The 25,503-nt window shown below is 37.4% G+C and overlaps 1 protein-coding gene across 2 annotated transcripts in view; it reads right to left on the bottom strand.

Moving 5' to 3' along the window:
• Window positions 1-25,503, bottom strand: part of NPAS3 (neuronal PAS domain protein 3) — a 591,794-nt gene that overhangs the window by 10,102 nt on the left and 556,189 nt on the right. For both annotated transcript variants that reach the window (XM_030240757.2, XM_030240756.2), the window contains 3 exons: window positions 20,650-20,843; window positions 15,841-15,947; window positions 297-444 (listed from right to left, as the gene is read on the bottom strand). In XM_030240757.2, the coding sequence (XP_030096617.1) occupies window positions 297-444; window positions 15,841-15,947; window positions 20,650-20,843 (449 nt within the window). The remainder of the gene's footprint in view (window positions 1-296; window positions 445-15,840; window positions 15,948-20,649; window positions 20,844-25,503) is intronic.

The following is a 25,503-nucleotide window of genomic DNA, read 5'->3' as shown; positions in this document are numbered from 1 at the left end:
GTGGATAATTTTTATCTTTGAGCTCACATTGAGTAGATTTCAGGGCATGCAATAAAACAGTGGAGGGTTTATTTCAAGACTGAGGCAGCATAACAATTCAAGAATATTCTCATGTGCAGAGATACGACAGATGCCTCAGTAACTATAACAAAATGGCACGGCTTTTGATGAAGACTATATGAAAAGTTCTTCTTAACTTTCTCTAGTAGGCTGTTGTCTTTTTCCTAGACCTCTCACTGACAGAGACAAGCAGCAGAGACAGCAGCTGAAGGGAGAGAAGTGACTGGGAGACCTACCTAAGGAGGTAATTGACCCAAATGATATTCTTCTCACTTGCGTTCTTGGCGTTGACAGCTATGGTTGCGCTAGATTGTATCCAGATATACCCTCCGTTCTTCTGCATCCAGCGGTAATACTTGGTTACACACTGCCCCTTGTTCAGCACTGACAGGAAAATACAAACAAAACACAAGCAAGATAGAGTACATGTTAGAATTGTGCTAAAATGACCTTCATTGTACAACGTGACCCAAGTATAAGCAGAAGATACTTGGCTTCTTTTGGATTTAATGCCAGTGAGATGATAAACAGGATGTGAAGTTCAGTATAACTAGTATTTTACAAGTTTTCAAGTATAGTTTTAATCTACTTTTGGAAACTCCAGTGGAAGAAGAAAAGCAAAAAAAAAACCACCTATAAATCTCTATGGTTCTCAGAACACTTATTGCTGTGTGGACATTTCCAATGCACTCAATGTCAAACTGTAAAAAAAAAAAAAAGCTAAAAAAAGAGGCAAATTTATATGTGATTTATTCATAGCTTCTAGGTAGACCTCTTTGAGATTCTGGATATTTGAAAGGTTTGGGAAGATACTCTACCCCTGCTGCTTTGATCATTTCTCCTCATTGCAGGCGATATCAACCACTGAACTTATACATCTGTTTCTTTGATCTTGTCAAACAGAATTTACAGTTCTCAGATGAACCAAATCTCCACTGGTCAGTGGGGGAAAAGTCTTTGGAGAATTTACTTTCTACCAGAGCAAAGTAAATCCACCAACAGGCTGAGAAAGAGGCCTAGGGGAGGCACAGAATGGCTTGGTTAGAGCCAAAGAGGGAGAGCTCTCTGCAGTGCTTGAAATATGCTAGGAAACAGAAAGAAGTAAAAGCAGTCAGTAATGTGAAACGGTGCTGTTAGATGCACACAGAAAGACAGCTTAAAAATACAGATGTTTAAAGTAATACTTCAGCCAAAATATTGCCAACTTGAAACGGATTTGTTTTGTATCTGATTCTTGCGTGTCAGGAGGAGGGAATGAAAGGCAAATCCTTCGGTGGAAGGCAGCAGAACAGTTTTATAAAACCCGTAAACTACACAAAATCCAGGCTCGGCTGTCGCTGGAGCCCTTTCCCTCCCTGCCTTCCTCCCCATTCCCGCAGAGCTTCGTGCGCTAGAGGGCAGTGTGCCTTCACAGTCACCGCCGGCTTTTGTCATGTCCTTGTCTCCGTCTGCTAAAATGAAAAACCTCTAACTGCTGTAATAAATTTGGCTAAATTAGCTGCTAAATGGTTATCTCAAGTAATATGTATTTGCATTAATCATCTTGCTCTAAACCAGAACAAGCCAGAGTCCTAAAGACGTAGTAAATTCATATTGTCCATTTAATTACGGCTAATAAGTGCTTCATATACAATAGTTTCATGAAGTACATTTTCTTTTTTCTCTTTTTTTCCTTTTCCTTTTTTTTTTCTTTTCTTTTCTTTCTTTTTTTTTTAAATTTTTTTGTAGCGAGAAAAGAAAAAAGTCACTTTGGAAAAGGATAAGTATTTAAGGCAGTTAAAGTTTCTAACATAAATGTGACAAATGACACTTTGGAGCTTTCAAGTTAACCAAGTGTCTATACCCCCAATTATACATGTGAATGTATCTGTATCTAAATCTGTGTGCACCAGATATCTACAGAAAAAGGTGTTTACAAAGGCAGTCATACAAACAGTGATGTTTCCTTACCTTGGAGGTATCCCCCAATCCCACTGCAATTTTTCAACTACCAGAGAAAAAAATGCATGTAAAAGAATGCCATGGAAAGTGAATGTGAAGTGCAAGTTATGTTCAGCTCTAATATAAACAAATATTTGTATCTGGGTCTTGTTGTTTTTCAGCAGCCTGTAGTGAACTAACTTTGTTCCTAGCAAACATCAATATTTCCCTAAATTTTTACTTTTGTATTTCAAGCTCAAAATATTCCACTATGATAATTCATTGTCTTCAAAACCTCATTATACAGCAGAATAAAGATAAAACTTGAACAACTGACTACCCAGCATTTCTGTCAAACCAATGTTGTAAGCCACTTTAGAAAACAATCTCACATAAATTAGCCCAACTTTATCAGTTATGAAGAATAAGGGAAGAAAAGCATTGCTGTAAGTTTTGATTATGGTAAGCATTTCCATTTCAGTAAAACAGGACATTCAAAATACTCTGCTTACAGCTGAGTGTAAAACTGATGTGCACACAAGCGTGGAGTGATACTGTCTCTCTTCTGGAAACATGAATATCCACAGCTGAGTGCAGGAACTAGTAAAATCTATCTGCACTTGTACCTGCTAAATACACCAGGGTCTTCCTTGGAACTGTTTTTATCTAAGGAGTTCACCATGCTACACAGATGCCAAAGGACATCTGTTCACACACACATTTGAAAATCAAAGTACCAGGTGAGTCACTGGCCAGTGGCTGAAGGGCACACTGCAGTTAGTCATAGTGATAATCATAAGGTCCCAGATTCTCCAGCTCTTTTGGGCATCCTAGACAATTCCTTCATCCTTCAGTAACTTACACATCGGTTGTTGTACCACTGGAAAAGTCTGTGTAATGGACTGAACAGAGCATTCATTTCAGAGCTATGGAAAAGAGGAAAAGATGCTTGCTTTCTCAAGAATGAGAATTCTGTGCATCAGAGCTATATACAAACCATCTACACTCAGAGTTCAGCATCCCAAGTACAAAGAATAAATCCAAAGAATGTCTGAAATACTGTATTAAAAATGAACTTTGTGTGAAGTTCATCTACCTGCAAATTCCCACTCTATTTTTGGCCAGCTTAGATATATTACCAGATACACAGAATTTTCCTTGCTGCGTCTGTCTAAAGCACATTTCATATAAGACATTTGTGGCCCATGCTCTAAAGGAAGTCCCATGATTCAATATAAAAATTCTCTCTATAAAGATATTCTTTGGCAGGCAAGCTGCACTGTGCTGCTAAATCTGGTTGTTACCTCCTGTGAGAGTGCACTAGGCTCCCCCAACTCAGTTCTGAAAATTCCCAGTATACCCTGAAAAGAAATTTCTAAATGTGATGAAAGAAAATGATAATGAAAAAAATTTGAATTGTTTTCTAATTTACAGTATTTTTAAACTGCTGGCATTGCCAACCTGCAATTTAGAAATTAGATGAGAATTTTGAGGCAAAAAAAAAAAAAAAGCAGTTAGAGGGAGGCAACAGGGAAGGAAATTTATCCAGCTTATTATTAACTAGTTTTACTGACTAAAGCCCAGTTTCATTTTAAAAATCTCCAGTTTGCAGGTACGGAGAGTCCATTAATAAAGTTACTGATTTTGAGAAGAAATGAAAGCAAAGAATCACTCCACTCTAAGCTCTGATTGTGAAGATATGTTTTCTAACTAGCAACAGACCATGCATTTCAGTTTAGCATAAACTGAATGTAAATGTAATGCCATGTAGATTACATCCTGAATCTTCAGGATGTTTTGTTTTCAGGCAAATCCCTCACTCACTGAGCAGTGCAAATCATTTTATATTTTTATTTGTGTTATACATGGAGTACCCAGGGTGGCAGACAAGGTGAGACTTGTGACCAAATTGGTGGGCTGGCTCATGAGATGGGATTTAGCATGACCAGGTTGTATAATTACACACACACACACACACACACACACACACACACACACACACAGAGACATATACACAAACCCTTTAATCAAAAGGACTAACTCAGGGTTAATGTTTTAAAACTGGTGACCTTTATGTCAGCTGCACAGATATATTCCCTAAAATGGTGGATGGTAAACCTGATTAAAATTTGCTGAAATGTTACCTAGTTCCTCAATTTGAATTCAGTCGTTGGCATGCAAGAAGCACACAGTATGTCATGCTAAGAAATAAAAAAACCCTCACTTATTTCTCAAAGTATGAATATATTGCTGTGTACACAGCTCCCAACAGAGGGATTTCAGTTTTCCTTGGTAGCTTTGTGCACAGCAATATTCTTGTAGCGGTGGAATGAAGGAGGGGGAAAAAGAAGAAACAGTCAGTGTTCTTTGCAGGAACCTATTTCTGTTAGAAAATTAAAATAAATCAGTACAAGTTTGTCTTCAGAAATATGGTTACAAATAGAAAAAGAACATAGTTTCTTCCTGTAAGGCTGTTCTGAGAAATCAAAGCCAAAGCTTCTAAATAGTGAGTTGTGTTTTAAAAGAAGGAAGTAGCTTAATTCAGTTTGAAGAGGAGATGAAGAAATTGTGTATCAAAAGCAGTCTTTTAGCAAAGTCTCTTACAAAAGGACATTTTACTCGTGTGCATATGCATTTAAAAGCTACACTATATTGCGTATTCAGGTAAGTATTGAGTAAATAGGAAATGATGAGATCATCTTACATATTCACACAGCTTCACAAAGAGGCTCTTTATAATTGGTGAAAATATTGAGGTTACATCTGCTGTGCTATTCACCCTTCTCCTTGAAATACCTTTATCAATGACTGGATGGTATTGATACTGAACTCCTCTCATGGTAAACTTATAAGAATATTTTTAATTTACTGCACGAGGATGAAATTGCCGTACTTAATACTACAGTCGGATACTTAGCTGCAGCCACGAGTACTCTTTCGACATTCACAAAACTGGCAGACGAAACATGAAAAGGAATACTGACTCTTTAATCTCCACTTCTCCACCTAAGGCCCAAGGCAAGCTGACAGGGTAACTTCGTTCTGGAAACAGAAGGGTTTTTATTTTTTTAATTCTGGATTACTTTTTCTTCTGCTTTTGAAAACTGTGGGCTATAGGGGAATGAACCTGGCATAGACTTAAAACAAGAACAAGTTTCTTTATCTGAAAAGTTACAGTCCTTGATGCTTACAGGAAGGTCATTTTCAAAACCCACAGGAAAAATAGCATCACAGCCAGAAAGAGTGCACTAAGTGCCTTATTTGCCTGTAACAGAGACAGTTGTCCAGTTATAATAGCTCTGAGGATCAAGTGAGTCTTTGATGTTGTAAGGACTTTCCTATAGATTTTGCAATTAGTGAGCTAGATGTTTAAAATACTGGGTATCCACAAATTGGATTTTAGCAATGAAAAATATTTAGCGATGTTAAGTGATGCTTGGTAGAGAATTAGGAGATAGATGATAGGAGACCTGTAGACATGTGGTGAGGAATCATATGTCAGCTATGTAACTCTCCACACACAGCTCTGGTTTGGATCTACTGCATGGGTTGGAGTCAGGAGGAGGGGACTAAGGCCTGGACAGTGTGTGAACACATTGTCTGCCTGGTGGGCCAAAAGCAAGGCCTTCAGAGCAGATTGCTTGCCAAAGAATGCCAGCTTCCCATCACGAGAGTCCCTGTGGGCAATGCTGCTCTACCTCTTCATGGCACACAGCTCCTCACCAGCCCTGTCTGACTTAGGGCATCTCAACAGAGTTCTTCTAAAGAGAACTCCAATGATGAGAACTGCTTTAAGAAAATGCTGGTTCTGTGAGGCTTCAGAAAGCTGCCTTTTATCCACAGCATATGACAGTAGAAAGCCCTGAGTGCTGGGCAGAGAACATCTTTTTTAGCATAGGGTAGAAAGCAATCTATCCTGTCAATACCACTGACTGAGACCTGGCTACCACCGTGATATGAATATCAGAGTAATAGCTGCAGGTTTATAAACATAAATTCATCTTTTCCTACCATAAGCAGGAAGCAGCAGATCAGATTCATGAATGAAAACTGTACCTCACTGATACTCAAACTCCCACCTAACTTCTTCATTCACCAGGGTATTCTTTTAAGCATCTACAGTCACTCTAAAAATGCTAAGTATGGCAATCGATTCATTGCTTACTTTGCAATCTGAAATACTGTTTAATCTTCCAGTGTAGGGATGTTCCACACATAAATACGTGATAAATTAGGCAAAATTAAGTATCAACAACCTTGCAGAAAAAAAATAAAGAGCCTTAATCAAGCATTTAGAAAAATTTGAAACCTTAAGAATGTTTGAAAACTAAGCAATACTTTTCTTGCCTCTTTGCAGAAAAGCAAATGTTAAAAGTGGTTTGAGTCAAACTGTTAAAAAATGTGAATTCATATTAGGATCAAAGTTTGTAACTTGCCAAATACAGTGAGGAAGGCCTTGCATGCTGCACGTGAAAATTATCTCAGATTAGGACCAGAAAGATGTTTTGTTAAAAATCCATTCTATGTTATCAATTCACATGACATCAGTTCACAGTAGCAGTGTAAATTTATTAAAACCAAGCAAAGACACAAAAATTAGTGTTTCCCAGCTCTATGGAAATCATCATCCCCTACTTGAACAACAGAGGCACTTTTCTCCCCCCCTTCTTTTTGTGACTTTTATACCATACTATTTTCCCATGGCCCAATGTTTGAAATGGCAACTTTATAATTATGCATAACCATGAATATTAAAAAGACTAGGTAAAGTGTTTATTTCAAAATGTTATGTAGGTATTGATCAAATGGAATGCAATGTATTGCTAGAGGCAGTATTCAATGGAAGCTTATGGCATGCATATTAGAATACTGTTCTGTGGTTTCTATAGATAAAATTGATGTAAGTAAACGATATAAGTTTATTTTATGACAGACTGGATTGAGAAATGAGCAGCAGATTTTTCTACCTAGGATTCTCTAGGCTTTCTTCTCTCTTTCTTAACTTTTTTCCCCCTCATGATTTGTCTCTCTCCCCATGACTTCAATCCTGCCATAAAGTGATTTTCTTCTGTTAATATTGAAATGGTCGTTTAGAAACCCAAGCCTGCTTTGAACACCAACTTCAGACAGAACTTCCATTATCATTAATGAACTCTCTGTTCAAACTGTAGGGGAAAATGAAATCCCAGATCCAAATTTTGCCCTAAGCTACTAAAACTCAACATCAGAGGAGAAATTTGGCCTTGCTTGCTCAAGAAACTGAAATCTGTCCTCCATCTCTCCACTAACATTAATGTCCATCACATGACAACCTATGTAAGATTAATGATTTTAGAATGTAACCCTTTCCATGCCAAATGTATCTGTGGACTATACATAACTACATCTCCCCAGAGTAGGAAAATAGACTGAAGATTCATGGAAGCAGATTGGCAGCAACATTAATTTTATCTTTGAATTACCTAGGTTAAAGATGGTCTGTTTCAAGGGACAGGATCCCTTTAAACATGCTTTCATTTCTGGAATAAGAGTCCCTGTTTGGGTGCTTGGGCTGAGTGAAATGAGTGATTTCCTCAGGCTGATCTCTAGAGGAAAGGCACCCAGAGCACACTGTCATGGTGGCATGGCACAGCTGAATGTTCAAACTCCCTCTAACCACCACACAGATGCATCACCATCTCACATCTGACAGCAGACGTTTTTGAAACATACTGTCCCTTTATACCAGATGACTTGTGAAAAGTAAAAAAACCCCAAAGATTTCCAACTTTGTCCACAGACCTTAAAAAGATAGTTTAGTTCTAATAAAAAAAAAAACCAAAAACCAAAAGCAAAACAAAAAAAAAAAACACCAAAAAAAAACAAACCCTAACACAACTTTGTAAAATAAAAATAAAAATAAAAGAACTTTGGTATAATTACGCACCTTGTGATCTCAGAAACAATACTTAGCAACCTATGGACATTGAGTTAAAAGACTTCAGGTGTTTTGAAGGATATTCCCAAAGGACTGAAGCAAAGTTCTGTACCAGCCCACTCACTCTATATGTTATCAGGCATTAAAGCCAACATGGACCCACCACATGGCACATGGATGGCAAAGCCTCAGGTGACTAATGCAGGTTCTTTCAAAAGAGTGTTAGTAAGACCTACTGCCACACATTTGATATGTGCTACAAAGTTTACTGATACTGTTTTCCTATCCTTACAGCCTTGAAAACTGTCTCCCTTAGACAAACAAGGTCAGCAGTCCAGACCTTTGAAAAAGAGAAAGAAGAGAAATAGCCCACAGCACTAAATGGTTTCTAAGACCCTGGAAAATTCTGCAACAACTCCATCATACCTTCAGAGTGACATTTTAGGATGGGGTATTTGACAGCCTAGTAAACTACAAACAAAATCCTTAATCCATTCCTGGATTTTCAGTGGGGCAACACGGATTTAGACAACAAGGTGATGGAAACTTCTGATCTTGGTAATCTTGGAGAGACCCTCAACAGTGAAGGTAGAAAGGTATGTGACTGAAGTACTTTTGTCCTTTTTGCAATTTAACATATGCTTCTGCAATTTATTACAAGAATAATATCAAAATCTAAATTCTTTTTGGGGTTGGAAATTTTGAGCACAAAAAAACTTTAAAAAGAAAATTATTAACAGAGAATCTGGAAAACACAGAGGTTACCAGCAGAAGTCAGAGCACAACCTTCACTTTATAACCCCCTAATGCAGCATGTATTTATACAGCTGGTATTAGGTACACTTCTAAGGTCAAAATAGGAGATTTTGGGTGCAAATTTCAACTAACTGTGCGCTAGGGAAGACACAATTGAAAGCCTACAAACCAAAATGGAAATGTACTAAGTCAGTATTGTATTAGATTTAATTTGAAGATGAAATAGCATCAGGAATTAAGTTAAGGGGTTATTGATGCAAACAATATCTGTGGCATCTTGCAGAATAACTGTATATTGCTAAGCTACAGAAGGCAAAATTCTGCAACTAGGTTTAGTAGCTAATGATTTAAATAGCCTGAAGATTTATCTTTGTAGAGTTTTCTGGTTTGTTTACTATCCCAAAGATTGGATTCTCCTGATAAGGATTATCTATTTTACATAGAGAAAACATTTGTCCAATAGAAAAAAATTTGCATTTGAAAAACTGAGGCACAAAATATCACAAACATTGGAAATTTATTTGGGTTAAAAAATGATTTCTTAGTATTTTTATGGTTAATGGATAATTAAACCACCAAATATTACAAAAGTAACAACTGTTCTCCACACACGAAAATGTAAGCATCACCTGTCAAGAAACGAGCCAGCCATGAGTTAATAGTGTATAAAACAAGGGTACAAGGCACACATAACTGCATACTGCAGACTGTTTTTCCCCTTCTAAAGTACCTGGGCTTTGTTCAAAACCCCAGACAAAGAAATAAGGCTAGACAGACCAATATCTCATGTAACCCAAAGAAGAATTTGCAGGAGCAAACACAACATTTTCAGGATTTCAAAGCATGGCTAAAAGACATGACAATACACACTCTTGGGTAGTAACCTTAAGATTCGTTAGGACTGAAAACCAAACATCAGGCATGTGCTAAAACCAAAGTCCATGATCCTTTTTGCCTTGCATGAAAATAAAAAATATTTTCTTTACATGCTTTCATTTCTTCCAGTTTCTTATCTCCTGTTCCCTCATCTTGCTGTATCTTCACCAGCTCCAGCCAAAAGGACTAAAGTGTGCCAGTGTCCAACACAGAAATGTTTGCAGGCCTATACTATGGACACAGAGAAAGGTTGTGCAGGTAGTCAGACAAGCACTCTGCAATACTTTGAAAACAGCATACACTAGGCTGTCATCAGGGTGCCAGTTGGGCTTAGTTTAAGAAATAACTAAACCCCTGACATTCTATCAGCCTAATTTAGAATCAATCTTGCTTTCCAGCGATGATAATAAACTTGTACAAACATGAGATTCATTTGTATATTTTAGCATTTTATTTCAGTCCTGGAATGTAAAACCTGACTTGGAATCAGTTTGATTTTTTTGGTTATTGAAGATATTAAGCACTACAAGAGCATTGAAATTTCGATCTGATTAGGATAAAAATTCCTCAGGATCAAAACACTTCTTTTTATCCCCCTACAGTTTTACTAATTGTGAGCTACTTGACATTGCAGAGTTATTCCACAGCATGATAGCAAAATATGTGAAGTATTTTACTGTTAGAAATTATCAACTCATTCTATTTGTTTTTCATGTGTTTGAGGTTATTAAGAGAATAAAAAATTATAACTGATGTGCATAAGTTAAAAGGGTTAGTTCAACTACAGCTGGTAGGCTAAACCACTAAGCAATATTTTGTAGAGCAATAGATTTTTTCTACTGAACATACATAAAAGAAATCATGAATATATAACTGATTTAAAAACAGACTGAGGGGGTAATATTCCTTGAAAAATAGGGGAGCCATGAGAAGGTGAATGTGGAATAGTTTATTTTCAGAAAGACTGGATTATTCTAACCACTGGAAACCAGATAAAGTAGATGAGAGGGAGTGCTACCAAACATACTCATCAGAGACCTTTGCTTTATGGGAAATGAACTGCCCTGGCTCACTGTTCCTGAGGAATTGTATTTCTTATAGCTGTAAATCAAATCCTGAAGAAAGAGGATGATATTTTCTAAGCAATAGCTGACGACAACAGTATCTTTCTTGTCAGAGCCAGGCTTCTGAATTCAGACCTCAATTAGGATTTCAAAATGAAAAAGCACATATTATATACCAATACCAATTGGTATGTACTTGTGACAGTGTTCTTGCAAACAATATATTAATTTTGAAATGATGGCATGTTATCATATATTTGCCCAAAAGTATATTCCTGGTTACCTTCAGAGGTCTTGACTTCCTTCCTTGCTGCTTTCTTAATGACCTTCATTGAACAGTAACATCAAGTACTTGGTGTTCAATGAAGACCATTAATTTTTTACAACTAAATAGAAGATGCACACTCCTACACATATGACATCCACTCATTCTTAGCATGAAATGAACTTCTTAAAAAGGCTGTTACAGACTTCTGAATGATATCAGTGTCAAAAAACAGGGAAGCACACATGCACAGCATTGAACTCCTGAGAGCAGCAATTGCCCTTGCTGCATTCTATAGAGAGTGCTAAGACCTGATACAACAGTAATTTTGTTGATCTGCTTGATTTCTGGTGTTGATTTGACATCAAATGTATCCTGCTAGCTTTAAGATCAGGGATTTTTGTCACTGATGTCATAAGAACAAGGGCAACTCTACTCATGCAGGGACTCATGGCTTGGTGGAAGTGTTTGAACTGCCCTATGCTTGACACACAGTTCAGTCCTGCAATGCTTTTATGCAGTGGTGAGTAAATAGAGAGGGTCCTATCACCTTTCCTATTCTTACAAGTGGCAAAGTAGAACTGGGCCATGAGGGGTCTTTCTAGGGTGTTAGTTCTATATGCATACTATGAAACACAAAACATTCAATTACAGCTTTTTCATGGCTTGCAACTGAATGAAGAGCTCTGTTACAGAACTAGGATTAGAGACTGTATCTGTGCCAGGGTACAGCCAGACCTGTAATTTTTGAGGGTTTGGATTGAAACAAAAGTTGTTGCAGCTTAGCCAGTTTCTGTGTGCTAGCTGAGCCAACAGCTGGGTCATGATACTGGATGTGCACAGGCTGTTAGACTAGAGAACATTTTAATTATGATCTCTGTGAGAGAGACTTGATTTATGCAATGATTCTACCAGCAATTTGTTCTACAACCATTGTGAAGATGAACAAATAAGAAGATTCCCAAACTCCTGAAACCATGAAACACTTTTAAACAGGAAAGAGCTTAATAAGGTAGAATTGTAACACCAAAAAATTGGCTGGTAGATTTGTGAAAAAGCATGATCATTCAAAGTTTGAATGAAACAGAAGAGAAACAATTGCCATTGTTTGGAAAAAGTTATGTTTCTATAGCTTATGTTATCATGTCATGTATTACTCTGTTGCTATAAATGCAGCCAGAATATGAATGTTGGTTTATTAATTCAGAAAGGATTCAAGGCATAACTAACATAAATCTCTTGGTAGAAATTTTGAACAGAATGGAATTTTTTGCTATTTACTTCACTGGGCTCAGAATTTTAGTCCACAAAATTGCTTTCTTAGGGCATGACCCCTGTGTCCATTGAAGCCAATGAAAGCTTTCCCAGTGACCATAACTGACCTTTCATTAGGGCAGTAGCTCCTCTACAAAAGCCTGTTGTCACTGCCATAGTCTTGCAGACCTTCTTCACAATTGTACTTGTTATGGTCTCATTCCTGAAACTGCTTTTGTCTTCTTTTATCTGAGATAGAGTTAACAAGGCTGCTTCTCTAAGTTTCTAATGGGCTGCTATGATCTGAAGCCATCAACAGCCCTCTTCAATTTTTTCTGTGTGATTTTGTGCAATATTTTCTTCTTTGCTTCCTTTTCTCTTTGATGTTTTTGAATATCTTGGATGAGAAGGCAGGATGTAGTGGTCTTACTTCTTCCTTATAATATGTTGTCAGTAAATAGGCAGAATAGCAGTTTTACTTGTGTTTCTTTTACCCTTACATCTACAATTGCAATTTGGATTGCTTCTTGTTTTAATAATTAAAATTTATTTTATCTCCTGTAAAAATAAACCAAGATTTTTGGTTGCATTCTCCATCAAACACAACCTTTTCATTTTGCTAGTTTCTCAAGTCCTGCTTTGTTTTCTCACTAGTGCTTTCTATCCATTACTTTAGCTTCCAAGTCCTCTTCCTGCTTTTTTTTGTTTGCTTTTTTTTTTTCCCACTGTGATCTCAAGCAGTTATTTCCCATGTTGTACTGGCAAATATCCTGTGCTCTCTGTTTTGGGGAGCCAGTTCTGCTGGGTTCCACCTTCCAAAGCCAGTGTTTGCCAGTTCACGAATTTTAGCTCTAATTCTAGTTTTACTAAACCAGGACAATTTTTCTCTTTCTGGTTTGGTTTGAATTTGATTTTATAAGGTTGGCAAGTTGCTATGAGGTATTTTGGGGTTCTGCAATTTTTTTCTCTTGGTTTCTATACAATTTTTATTGTCAAATGCTAGAATTGAACAACTCTCTGGGCAAAGATATGAACCACTTTGGCTTCTGCAAAACTTATGTACTTCCCCAGTTATTCCCAAGACTAATTTAAACTTGAAGATCTTTCATAAAGAGCATGAGTTTGAACAGGAAAAGACAAATGCATCCCTGTATCTGGGATGGATGGATTCCCTGCAATGTTACAGGCTTAGGACTGACTGGCTGGGTTGTTGCTTTGTGAAAAGGGACCTGGGGGTCCTGCTGGACACTGTGCTAAGCATGAATCTAAAAAGTGTACAGCCAGCAGAGCACAGAAAGTCATCATCCCCATTCACTCATCACTCTTTAAACTGCATCTGGAATCTAATTTTAGGCTCCTACCATAGGAAATATATTGATGAACTTCAGTGAGCTCAGAAGAGGTCTGTCAAGACACCCAGGGGCTGGTGTACTTGCTCTGTGAGGAAAGGCTGTGGAATCAGCCTTGTTTAGCTTGAAGATGAGGTGACTTAAGGGGAACCTAGCAGCATATCTGCAAGCAGGATACTGCAAAGATGGAGCTGCACCATCAAAACAGGGAAATTCCAACTGGATAGGAGGGAAAAAATCCCCCAAAATCACAGTGAGGATAACTGACACTTATCAAGATAATTGGAACAGGTTACTGAGAGAAGCTGTGGAGAATTTGAAGTTTTTCAATATCAACTAGACAAACAGCTAAAAAATTTGCTTTGAATTAGTATTGATCCTGGTTTTTTTTGAGTATCAGGTGGAACTAGATGATATTCCAGACCTCCTTCCAACCTAAATGATTCTATGAATATCTTGTTCCTATAAGGCAAGAAAACAAATATACATAAAAGAAGTAACCAGCCCTGTCTATTGAAAAAAAAACAACTAGCCTAGAGAGAATAATGATGCTATAGCCACACAGCCAAGTTTCTGAGCCCTGCTATGCTGAATGTTGATAGTGGGAGAAATCCCTGTGTTTGTAAAGTTTGCAATCCAATCAGCTAAACTGGACATACAGTGAGAGCAGAAATACAGTAAGTTGAAGTGATTTTCTTGAAGTGGTTTCTGTCTTCAGGGTCTCCTGAGTCCTAATCCAGTGCTTATATACTGGACCACACTACACTCATACTCTCTGCATAGATCTTGGATTTTTCTGAAGATGAATGTTTCATAAAACATATCCTATTTGAGAGAGAAGTGGTCATTCAGAAGATTAAGGTCTTTTTCAAATGGGATGTTCATCTATGCCAGGTGGTATGGTAAATCTGAGTCATAAATATCTTTTATTTCCTTGGTCAGATAGTGCAGTGAAAGTGCAACTTGTCATTTTTGACTTCCAGTTTCAAGAGCACCAAGAATTTGAGTTTCTGAATTTTTCTTTTCATTTCTCAGCAACTGACATAATCTCCTGGATATTAAATTCTTAAAATTTAAATGACACAAAATTATTTTGTTTATCCCTTTGGGTAGTTGATTTTATTTTTTTTTTTCTGCAGAAATATATCTAACTTGATTTTATGCCAAACACATTTTACATTCTAGAAACTTCTGAAACCTTTACACAGCCTAATACTGCTGCTGGCTGCCATATGTTGTCATAGAAGCTGTCCCTATGCTCCTGCTTTCCAGTCAGAGTTATCCTCCTATCTTCCCTTGCACATCATGCAAAGTAATTTGGGATGGAACATTTTTTTTCTGCCTTCTAGTGTAGTCTTATGGTTTTGTAAAATCTAATTAAATGTGGCTGCATTTGGGCTGCTGCCCTTTTATTAGGAAATGTTAGTAGGACATGATGCAGGGGGAGCGGAGTTATTCAAATCTGTGACTCTGAATTTAAGAAGCAGTTTGCAGATCGTCTTCTGGATTAAGAAAAACACCAAAGTCAATCATAAATGCAGTCAGTCACTGAAACTCCCAAAGAATTATCTGGCTTCACTGCAGGCACAGATAAATTAGAGATTATGGGCAGAAGTCTTATTTCGCACAAGGGTAAATCATGAGCCCCATCACTGAAGTCAACAGATCTCAACAAGAAAAGAATTAGGCCCTGTGGCTTTTAGTAAGAGAAATACAAAGAGTTTAATTACAGGGAATCATGCTGAACCTCCCTTCCCCCACACACAGACACTGCACATGTTCTCTGGTAAGGTTTGTCTCTTCCAACATTTTTGTACTTCTGTTATCCTTATCCTAATCAGATACTACCAGTGTGCATACAACAGGGACTTAGATGCTACAGGGAAGGGGCTACTTAGATATTAACACATGGGGTGGTTAAAGCATTAGCAGAGTTGTAGCTCAGTTCTGTATGAAAAAACCTCATGAAATCCCAATTATGCTGCAGTTTTTTGTCCTCCATGTTATGACTCTGAAAAACCCAAAATCCTCAAAGAGGAGGAGTTCTTATTCTGTCCCAGGAAGGGAGTTTCTCATGTGAGCAATGCCTCTTTAAAGATTAAAATAATGCATAGCACATGTAAATTAGCACCTGCTGGAAATTCAAGGAATACAAATATAATGCTTTATTTCCACATATTTAAATGGTCTTATATGTCTATAAAAAGACTTGAAAACAAATCACACAAAGAATTACATTTAAACCATCCTCTATGAAAACCTCTGACAAGAAAAAAAAAAGCAGATGTAAGATGAAGATCCCAGTTGTGGAACATAAATAATAGTTTAGGAGCAATCAGCTGTTGTACCAGATAATTTGACAAAAATGGAAGTACTTACAGTCTAAGTGACTATGTCTAATGCCTTCCACATCTTCAGCATGAATGAAGTGGTAACATCTCTTTCCTACAATATCTACAGGGGTCAGATCCATGTAATCACTAATCCTAAAAAGGAAAAAGAACATAAAGCCTATAATTCAAGAAAGAAAAGAACAAAAGAATTGTCAAATGACTCAGAAAGTTAAATCTGCTAAAAAGTTTTTTCAGCATTATATCATTTGAATGGAATATCTGTACAAATGAGACAAGACCTTAGAGGAAAAAAAAAAAAAAGAAAAAATTCTTTTCAAAGAATCCTAGAAATTATTTTATCTATTTAAGTAAGTGGAAAATTAAATTCTAGTGCATATTCTCCATGTAGCATAACACCAGAACGATGTAATTCCATGAAATTGTAAAGCATTAGTGACAATCCAAAATCCTCATTAAAAGACTAAGATGATTCAAGGTTACATAATAAAGTAGGAACATGTTATGTTTATACCAAATGATTAGAGACACATTTCATTTCAACAGATTGGTCTTCTATTGGGTATATTCATGAAAAAGCTCTTCAACCATTTCTTGGCACCAAGTCCAAACTCATATTTCAAGGGATATAATTTAAATGCTGAGACACACAGATGCCTCAGGGTGTTATCTTTTTTAGTCTAATTCATTTGGGAGCTCAGCTTTCAGTCTGGGTCCTTTCAACTGGGACTTTGTTGTTTATTGCACATAGAAACTTTAAAATCTATTCTGCAGACCTTTGTGCGTGTGTGTCTGTGCACTTGTGTCTGTGTGCGTGTGTAAACTCGTATCGTGGAGAGTCAAGGGGTCAACCTCCTTAAACACAGCACAGAAATTAAAGAGAAAACAGAAAATTGGAAAATGTCCTGCTCGTGTAAGCTTTTGAAACTATGTCTGTTTTCTAGACATAGGATATTTTTAGGGTTTGAAATAATTTGCAATGATTGTGGTACATTCTAGGATAAAATCAGGGAGAGGAAATCCCACCCTGCCAGCCTAGTAGAAAGGGGCAATCTCTAGGCAGGCCACTATTGTGTGGTCGTGTAAAACATATTCATAGGCTTGTGTTTGAGCAGATCAATGGTTCCACTGACTTACAGGACTGCTAACACGACTGAAGTTTAAAGGTAGGTATATGGTACAGTGTTGTGCTGAATTTGCTGAAATTGTGCACACATTTGTAGGCTTGAGGTTTGCTACCCAAGACTGCTTCTGCACAACTGAAGGATCTACTGACGACCACTGCCATGGCCAACAAGCCACACCTCTGCCAGGTGCTCATTTCTTTTTGGGCACATATTAGCAGATGTGGTATCACAGTCCACAATTAAACTGGCTATTGTCTCTTTCCAAATGGTCTTCAGTCCTTAACGGTTGAAAACACACAGACTGATCATGCACTCTAGCATCAGTCTCTCATTTTGCTTTTAGTTATTTACCACCATATGAAATGATTTTTCCTCTGCAGGTGCTTTTCTCACTCCACTGACTAATAAAGAAATCCCAGATTATTTTAGATGGTGAATCTTAGATGACACAAATCCTATATTTGCAAAATAGACAAAGATTACCATACCACATTTTAGGCAACAAAATTTTACATCTGTATTTTACACTCTTAAAGCAAAATATGAATTTTTAGAAATAGCCAGTATAGTAGCTAACAGATCTTGTCTCAGAGGGAAGCTACTGTCTGGTTAGTTTGTGCACTGAGTCCAGGATTATGAAGGAGATCTCTTCATTCTGAGGAAAGTAACAAGATGCACCCAAAGCCTTGAGTAATGTCATTCCTGCTCACTGCTGTTTCAAGCAAGCAACCACTTGGAAAAGTAGGAGTACTATTGATCTCACCCCTGCTGATCCAGTGGTCCACTGTGAGCATTCATTTCAGTTAAGTGGCATGGCTTCTGCTCCATACTCCCTGCAGCTGCCAGTAACTCCCCATTGCTCCATAAATAGTGCTTACAGCTTGCCCAGCATGGATCCATTTTTCTCTGCTTTCAACAATGTTGTGCTTGCTTTACTGTGGCACCGCTAAGAATTTCGTAGCTGCCCGCAATGCCAGGAGTCAGGCTCATATATTCAGGGTGGGATACTTATTCCTTTTCTATAATCCCAGAAGAGAGATCCCAACGTCCCTGACTCAGAGAACAGCCTTGGCAAACACCCAGATAATTAATCTGACAGCTTCAATCAGCTGTTCTGTTAATTCCTTCCCATCTTCTGTTTTTTTTTTTTTTTTTGTTCATTTATCCAGTTTTTACAGTCATATTCTGCACTGTTGCTGTTATGAAATCCAAGTCCTGTCAGTCTTATTTCAGTCTTTTTTTAGATGAGTGGAAATCCTGCTGCATCAGTGAGAGCACATTCACCTCCCAGCACTGGCAGAAGTATTTCTACTATTCAAAACTACTTTATAAAATATTTTAAACAGATTTTTAACAATGACACAGAGGCTTAAAGTGGAATTATTGTAGCATTCATTCAAGTACCAGTATATGCATTCTGCATTACCATGAGATAAAATCCATAACAAACAAGGAAAAGTTGCTTTATAATGCTGCCTTCAGCTTAAAATTTGAAAAATATTAATAAACTCAACACTTTCTTGCTGTCTTCCCACAGCTTACCATGTCTTATCAGCCTTTCCTATGCGATTACCGATCAGTGCACCTCACCTGATGAATTTTACAGTTTTCAGTGATGTCTTTGTCAGGCATTTGAAAGTTTTATTGCTACATGAATATAATGGGAAGGTTTGAGAAAAATGTTTAATTAAAAAAACCCCACATATACAATTTAGGGCTCATAAAAATGCCAAACTCACAGGAGAGAAAGCATAAATCTTCCTAATTTGGCCTAAAAGTTCATATCATTCTTGACCTGATGGAACAGTTCATTTTTCACATCTATTTGATTCCTGGCTTTTTTTATGGAGGTTGCCAATAAAGGCAGCAGTAAGTGCAGGTGATTTTGTTAAAAGGGAATTTGTTCATTAGGAACTGGATAGATACCAGCAACTCACTTCACAGAGGCCTTTGAAAAACTCTGCAGTGGTAGCAGCTTTCCATTACTACCCAGGTAGGTCACAATGAAATCAAAGACTTAGGGAAAACTTTTGTTCTAGATCCTACCCCTAACCCCCAAAGCTCTTTTGCCAGCTGCCAGAGTCTACAGCATCTGGATATTCACTGGCTAGAGTTTCAGGCAAAAAGCCCAAGCTTTAATGCCACTGTCCACTTTTTCTGTGACCTCGTGCAAGCCACTTTCCATGAAGCAGTTTTTCCAAGCTTAAAAATGAGAATAAAATATATTCACTTTTAGATAATGCTTTGGAAGTGTAGATGATGTGTTCTCTCTGATAGTCAAGTAATATTATTTTAAAAAGTATTCCAGCAGTGCAGCAATGTGGCAGCAAAGACAACCTCATAATTGAAATCCAAGATTATTTTAAGTTGTTTAAGATCCTGATTCAACCTAACAGTTGAGTTTATCCTTTTAAATCAAAGTTCATATTGATATGCTATCCTGATCACAGGTGTTCCATTACAATTGAGCAATTATGATTGCTCATATCATAGAGCTTCCACTCAATTTATCATATGCCATCATTGCTGTCACAAGAAAAGCTTGCAGTAGTCACCTTGTTTCTTCCACTTTTTGATGATGTCCCCTTCACAAAATTTATTTTGGCTGCATTACCTTCCTTCTTCCTTTCCAACCTTTTCCCTTTTTCCTCAGACTTCCATCAAGGGACACAACCTTACTACGTGCAATTTCCTTCTCAGATATTTTTTACTCTGAATACCAATTCCCTGGATTATGTTTTGATTTTTCAAAATCAGGACACTGAGGTCTCAATGGTCTTGATCAGCCCCTCTGCTTCCCAGGTCTTCCCCCACCCCACCCACAGCCCAGACCCCCACAGCCCTGCCTGGCCATCGGCCCTCTGACCCCACCCCAGCCCACTCCACTGCCTGTCCTCAGGAGATGCCCAGTGCCAGGGGCTGGAGCTGCCCCCTGTGCCCCCAGCTCCCCTCTGGGATGTGGGATGGGCTCTGGCTGCCATGTCCTGCCCTCACACGTCACCATGCAGAGCGCCCAGGGCCACAGGCACCCAGCCCCCAGGGAGCAGGAGCTGAATTTAAATCCTCTCTTTCACCTTCCCAGATCACTGTCACTATCACACAGAACACAGCCTCCCCCAACCAGCTCTTCATCACCTGTTCCCATTTCACTGCTGTCTTTCCCAGTATGCCCCTAACCAATTTTATTCTACAGTTTTCCCACCTCTAACTGCAACAGATCCCACCTCTCTAGCCTACTATCTCGGCCATCTGTGCTTCTGTTCCATTAAACACTGAGCATGATAGCTGTAATCTGCAAATTAGTTCAAAAATGGAAAACTTTAAAACTTCAGACCGAAAAACTTGCGGAGGGGAGGATGGAGGAGCATAAGGACAGGCATACAGGTCAGACCAACGTCTGTCTAGTCCCAAATCTTGCCTGTGAGAGGGACGGTGAAAGACTCTAAAAAGCAGAGAAAACTTAGAGGAATATTTCCTGGTGTATCTTCCCTTATTCCAGAAAACATCCTACAAATCACAGTTTTAAATTTAGCTTTATCTCTAAGAATGTAATGAAAATAAAGGTAGCAATGATGAGAGTGAATTCAGTGCTCTCCTACAACACCAGGATGACATTGCAAAAGTCAAAAATTTCAAAACTTCTTGCCAAGCCCATGGAACAAAGTATACACTCAACTAAAACAAAGCAGTAAAGGATCTAAAGGCTGTACCTATTTTCACAGTAGATGATATTGAGGTCCATATTCACACGAGTGACAAACATGTGGCAGTCAATCCTGACTTCATTAATTGTAGGAGGTGGCAAAGCATGAGCGACAACCACGAGTCCCATGATTTGGCTGGGCACCGTCCGTCCGTGGGACAGCGATACTCTCAGACGTAACCGGCCTGTTATATGGATCACCTGGAAAACAAAACCAATTAAAAATACCAGTGAATTCTGAGTGTAACTGTCACATCAGTTTCTTTTAAAGGATAGCTTTACTGTTCCCTACAGATCACTTAACACTGCCTAAAATTGTACCCAGTAACTGCCAGTATCATTGTTAAGCTTATTAATATTGGCTGTCAACATGCCATATTTGTCCTCATGGCAAAAAGAGCATAACAGGCAAATGGTTCACATTCATCAAGTATAAACCTAAGAACTGCTGTGGTGTTGATTTTTGCTGTGGTGTTTGTTACACAAAGAAAGAAAACAACAACAAGGAAGTAGAGATTCAACTAAAAAGAGAGTGGGATAAAACTTAAATAATGAAGCTGGAAATTAAGAAAGTAACCATTTTATAGTATTTTGGAAATTGAATATGACACAAGAAAGACCAGCAGTTTTGAAACATAGTTGATAGTCACCTACACCATGGAAACACTGTTCACTGCCTTGAATTTCTTCTTTGTGGTTGACAAATTGAGAAGCAACAGCCTACAGGTGATCTGTGAGCTCAGGTGCAGGATGGTCTTTCTGCATCCATGGTAAAAGATTTAAAGAGTTGGTAGACATGTAATGCCTTTGCCTAGTGCACTAGGCATATATGAAGAGCTCTGGGGGTGGTGATTTTCTTCCATATGCACAAGATAATAGCAGAAGATGCTCAGATCCAATAGCATCCATAAGAACTGCATCCTCCTTCTAAGAATGCTGCTTGAAATACAAAACTGAATCTCTGGGAAAAAAATTACTCACCACTTCCAGTTTCACTCCTTCAGGAGTTCTGTGTATAAATAAAGGGGTTGTTTTATCTAGTAAAATAATCTAAATACACCATATTGAAATGAAAATACAAACTGCAGTTCCTGTACTCGTGGATAAGGGAGGCACAGGAATTGGCAGCTGCCAACTGCCACAGATTTTCATCCTCACAATGTGGTACAACATCAAGATAAAGAGAACACTTCCAGGATATGAGGGCCCCTTTTTCTGTCATCCCAGACTCCCTACCCAGAGGTCAACAGAGAGGTTGGTTGATTCCTGGGTCACAGGAGGAGGTGACAAAAATGCGGTAGTAATTGTACTGACACTCATCTCACAAAGATAGAAAACAAGCCCTTTACTTCTGATCTGAGACTGATCATAGAAAGTGAGAGAGAAGAAAATTTGTCATTTTTAAGATTGCAAATCACAAAGTGCATCCAAATTCAAATCCAATTCATTCTAGTAAATCTGTGATGTAAGACTTGAAATTTGTTTCTTTTTTTTGACCTAATCATTGAAACATCTCCTCTCACCACTATTTCACATTTCGAGCCCAGCCAGTGAGGTGAATCTGAATGAGGAAAGTGATTAGCTGCTGTGTATGGCCATTTCAGCTACAGGTTTCTGACCACCCATGTTTAAAGTAACTATTGCCTAAACTCAAACTTAATGCACCTTTCAATGGCAAACTATTCTATGAATATTTGAAAAAGTCCCTAAAGGCAAAGATGCAAAAACAGCATTTCAAAGCCACTTTAATTATTTCTTTTTCTTAAAACCTCATTAACTAATGAAGAAATAGCTAAAAGAAATAGGATTAACTTCACAGGAGGGGCAGTAATAGTATATTTTGCTCCTTCAAGCTAGGCTTGCATATACATCTGCTTTTTATCATTATCGGTCTCTTTATCATGCAGTTTCAGCTTACTGCAAAAGTCAAATCTGTAAATGCTTGAAAAAATGCTGATGGATAACTGGTAAAAATGTGAAAATTTATCTTATCCTGAACGTGCTATGCAAAAGTATCATTTTTCTGTTGTTTTTTCATAAGAGTCCTTATGCTAATATATTTGAAGTCGGCATGAACACTTCAGGGAATTTTTAAGCTATATCATTTTATATATATATATATATCTTTGTATTTTTCTAAACCTTCATGTCATTTGCAGCTAAATTTCAAAATGATTTCTTTTTGAACAACTGTCTATTCAGGCAGTACCTCACTTTTTCCCCGATTCTTTATCTGAAATACACTTCAGATGTAGTATTGCCCAAGAGACAGTTCCAAACCTGCTAGGACCACCATATGTTAACTTTGTTGAATTTCAAGAGAATTTGCTTCCAGATTCAAATTGTGTAGCATGTTCCTAATTCCACCATGGATCAAAACATATTCAGAATTCCCAGATGAAGTAAAATTTTAGGGGTCAGCACTCAATTTCATTCTGATTTTGTACACTGGGAATGTACAGCCAACTACCCATCAGTTCCAGTGCCTGTGTGCCTCTAAAGGAGCTGTATTTCCATGCCTGAAATCCCTTTCTATGACAACATTAGTCAAATGCACCAAGTGGGAAAATCTAATTGGTAGTAAAAAACAATTCTAACTGTCATGACCTTGTCTATATTGTGAGTATTGCCACTTTTAACACTGGTTCATTTGAACTGGGATTAGGGGTGATAGGAATTATAGGGTCAATTATCTCCCGTAGCTGAAATTAATCTCTTTATAATTCAATCCCACAGCACTACTCTATCATATCCTAAAGCTGTATTATGACTTTAATGAAGCTAAATTGCAACAATAAACTGTTTTATGAAGGACAATACTTGGCTCCAGATGTAAATATATAATAAGAATTTGCCAGGAATTTACTGAAAATAAAATGTAAATGCAGCTCTTCTGTGCAGTTTCCTTTATAAATTCTTCCTTCTGAAAAGTTAATCCTAATCAATCTTTTAACTATCTTCTTTCTACTAATGCCATATGAACAGAAGGCACATTTAGATGTCACAGCAAGAGAAGACAGTGATACTGTGTTCTGTCTATTACAAAAAGGTGGGTGAATACTATACTCCTGATCACAGGATCATCAGAAGCTTTGGATGTCAAGAGCTGTACAGATTTCCCCATCATTTCTTCATCTACCTTCTAAATTAAATTGATACAAAGACTCCTTTTTTATGTTGCTGGGGGCTGGATTGGGTAAACTGTCCAGAGATTTCTTTGGTTACAAACTGTTTATTAGTAGGTGTAACTATGATTTTATGATTCACGCTATAGAAGCCCAGGGAAATCTTATGGTTGAAGTAAACCATGTGACCTGATTGAGACCAGAATTTTGCTTAGGCTATTTTGATCTATATTATTTCTTGTACTACAACCTTGGGTAGGCAGGTGGGTGAAGAAAAAGCATTTTGCAAAACCAAACTTTTAACACTGAGAAATGAAAATAACACATACACTGTAAAGACATAATGCTGAAGCAAAACAAATACTGTAAAAATCTTCTGCAGTGCTTAATTGCTTTGATTAAAACAAAAAAATCTAAATCAACTTTGCCTAACGCTTTGATATAGGAAAAAATTATTTGGCTTTTATTTTTAGCTGATTAGAAAAAGGATTTGCAAAATATTGTAAGTACATGTAAACACATGAGTTTATGAGTGTGGGAGTGTTAACAAGCCACACTGGTTGGACAAATATATATTTCTTTTCCCTGCCATATGCTCTCTTTAGTCATCTGTTAGTGATATGCTCTTAGATGTGCTCTACTAATGTCTACTCATTATAAACAAGCACATCACAAAGACCTTGATAAAACCTTCTCTCTGTCAATACTTAAGGAAAAAACACATCTGGAACCTGCTCATCATCCTTTAAAGCTAAATCTCACTTCTGAAGATGGAAATACTTTCTTTGTCAAAAGATATCTTTAAATATTACATCCATTTTTCCACATACATGTGATGTCAGAGTAAGGACATGCATTACCAGAGGCTATAAAAACCTGCAAGCATGAAAAATCTGTGAATTTCACCTTTCAAATGTCTCTGTGTGCTTCAAAACTTAAACTTCAACTTGAAACAAATTTCTAAACTACTTCTTTTGTTCTCTGTGTAAATGATTATGCCAATTTATTGTGTGAGTGAAACCACAGCACTGTCAGTTGTCCCTCCAGCTCATTTAATGAGATATTAAATTTGAAGTCTTAAAATTATTGTGTAGAATAATTTTTTTAGAAAACAATCACATACGAAAACATCAGAATGTATTTAGTGTGTGCACCTAGGTATTTAGCTATTTTATAAACAACTCACACACACATTTATTCCCCTTTTACAGAAACAACTGTTTCTGAAACATATCTATCTATCTATCTATCTATCTATCTATCTATCTATCTATCTATCTATCTATCTATCTATCTATCTATCTATACACACATATCCTTCAGAATATATATATATATATTTGTTTTGGTCTCTCAAAGATGTTATTTTATACTTCCAAAATCAACACCTAAATCTTTAAAACACAATCAATTTAAACTAATGAAATTGGCCAAAGGAATATCTTACAAGCTATACCCATTTTTCTTTCAAAAAGTTGTGTGCTTCTTCATTCACTGACACACATCCATGCATCTCAAAACCCATCTGACACCAGTGAGGCAAATGTTTTAACACTCTGCAAGGTAATGAGTTCCTCCATGGTTTCAGGTGATTTCTAAAGTAAGAGTGAGAATTTGGAAGCAGAATTTCCTCTGGACTAAGAGGAAAACAGAGCCCAGTGTCACATTGGGAATTCACACGAAGACATCTGAAAGTTTTTGCTTTTCTGACATAAAAATACAACCATGTCTATCAA

Source organism: Serinus canaria, chromosome 5 (assembly GCF_022539315.1).
Source record: "Serinus canaria isolate serCan28SL12 chromosome 5, serCan2020, whole genome shotgun sequence".
Taxonomy (NCBI): domain Eukaryota; kingdom Metazoa; phylum Chordata; class Aves; order Passeriformes; family Fringillidae; genus Serinus; species Serinus canaria.
This window is presented reverse-complemented; position numbering and strand designations above follow the sequence as displayed.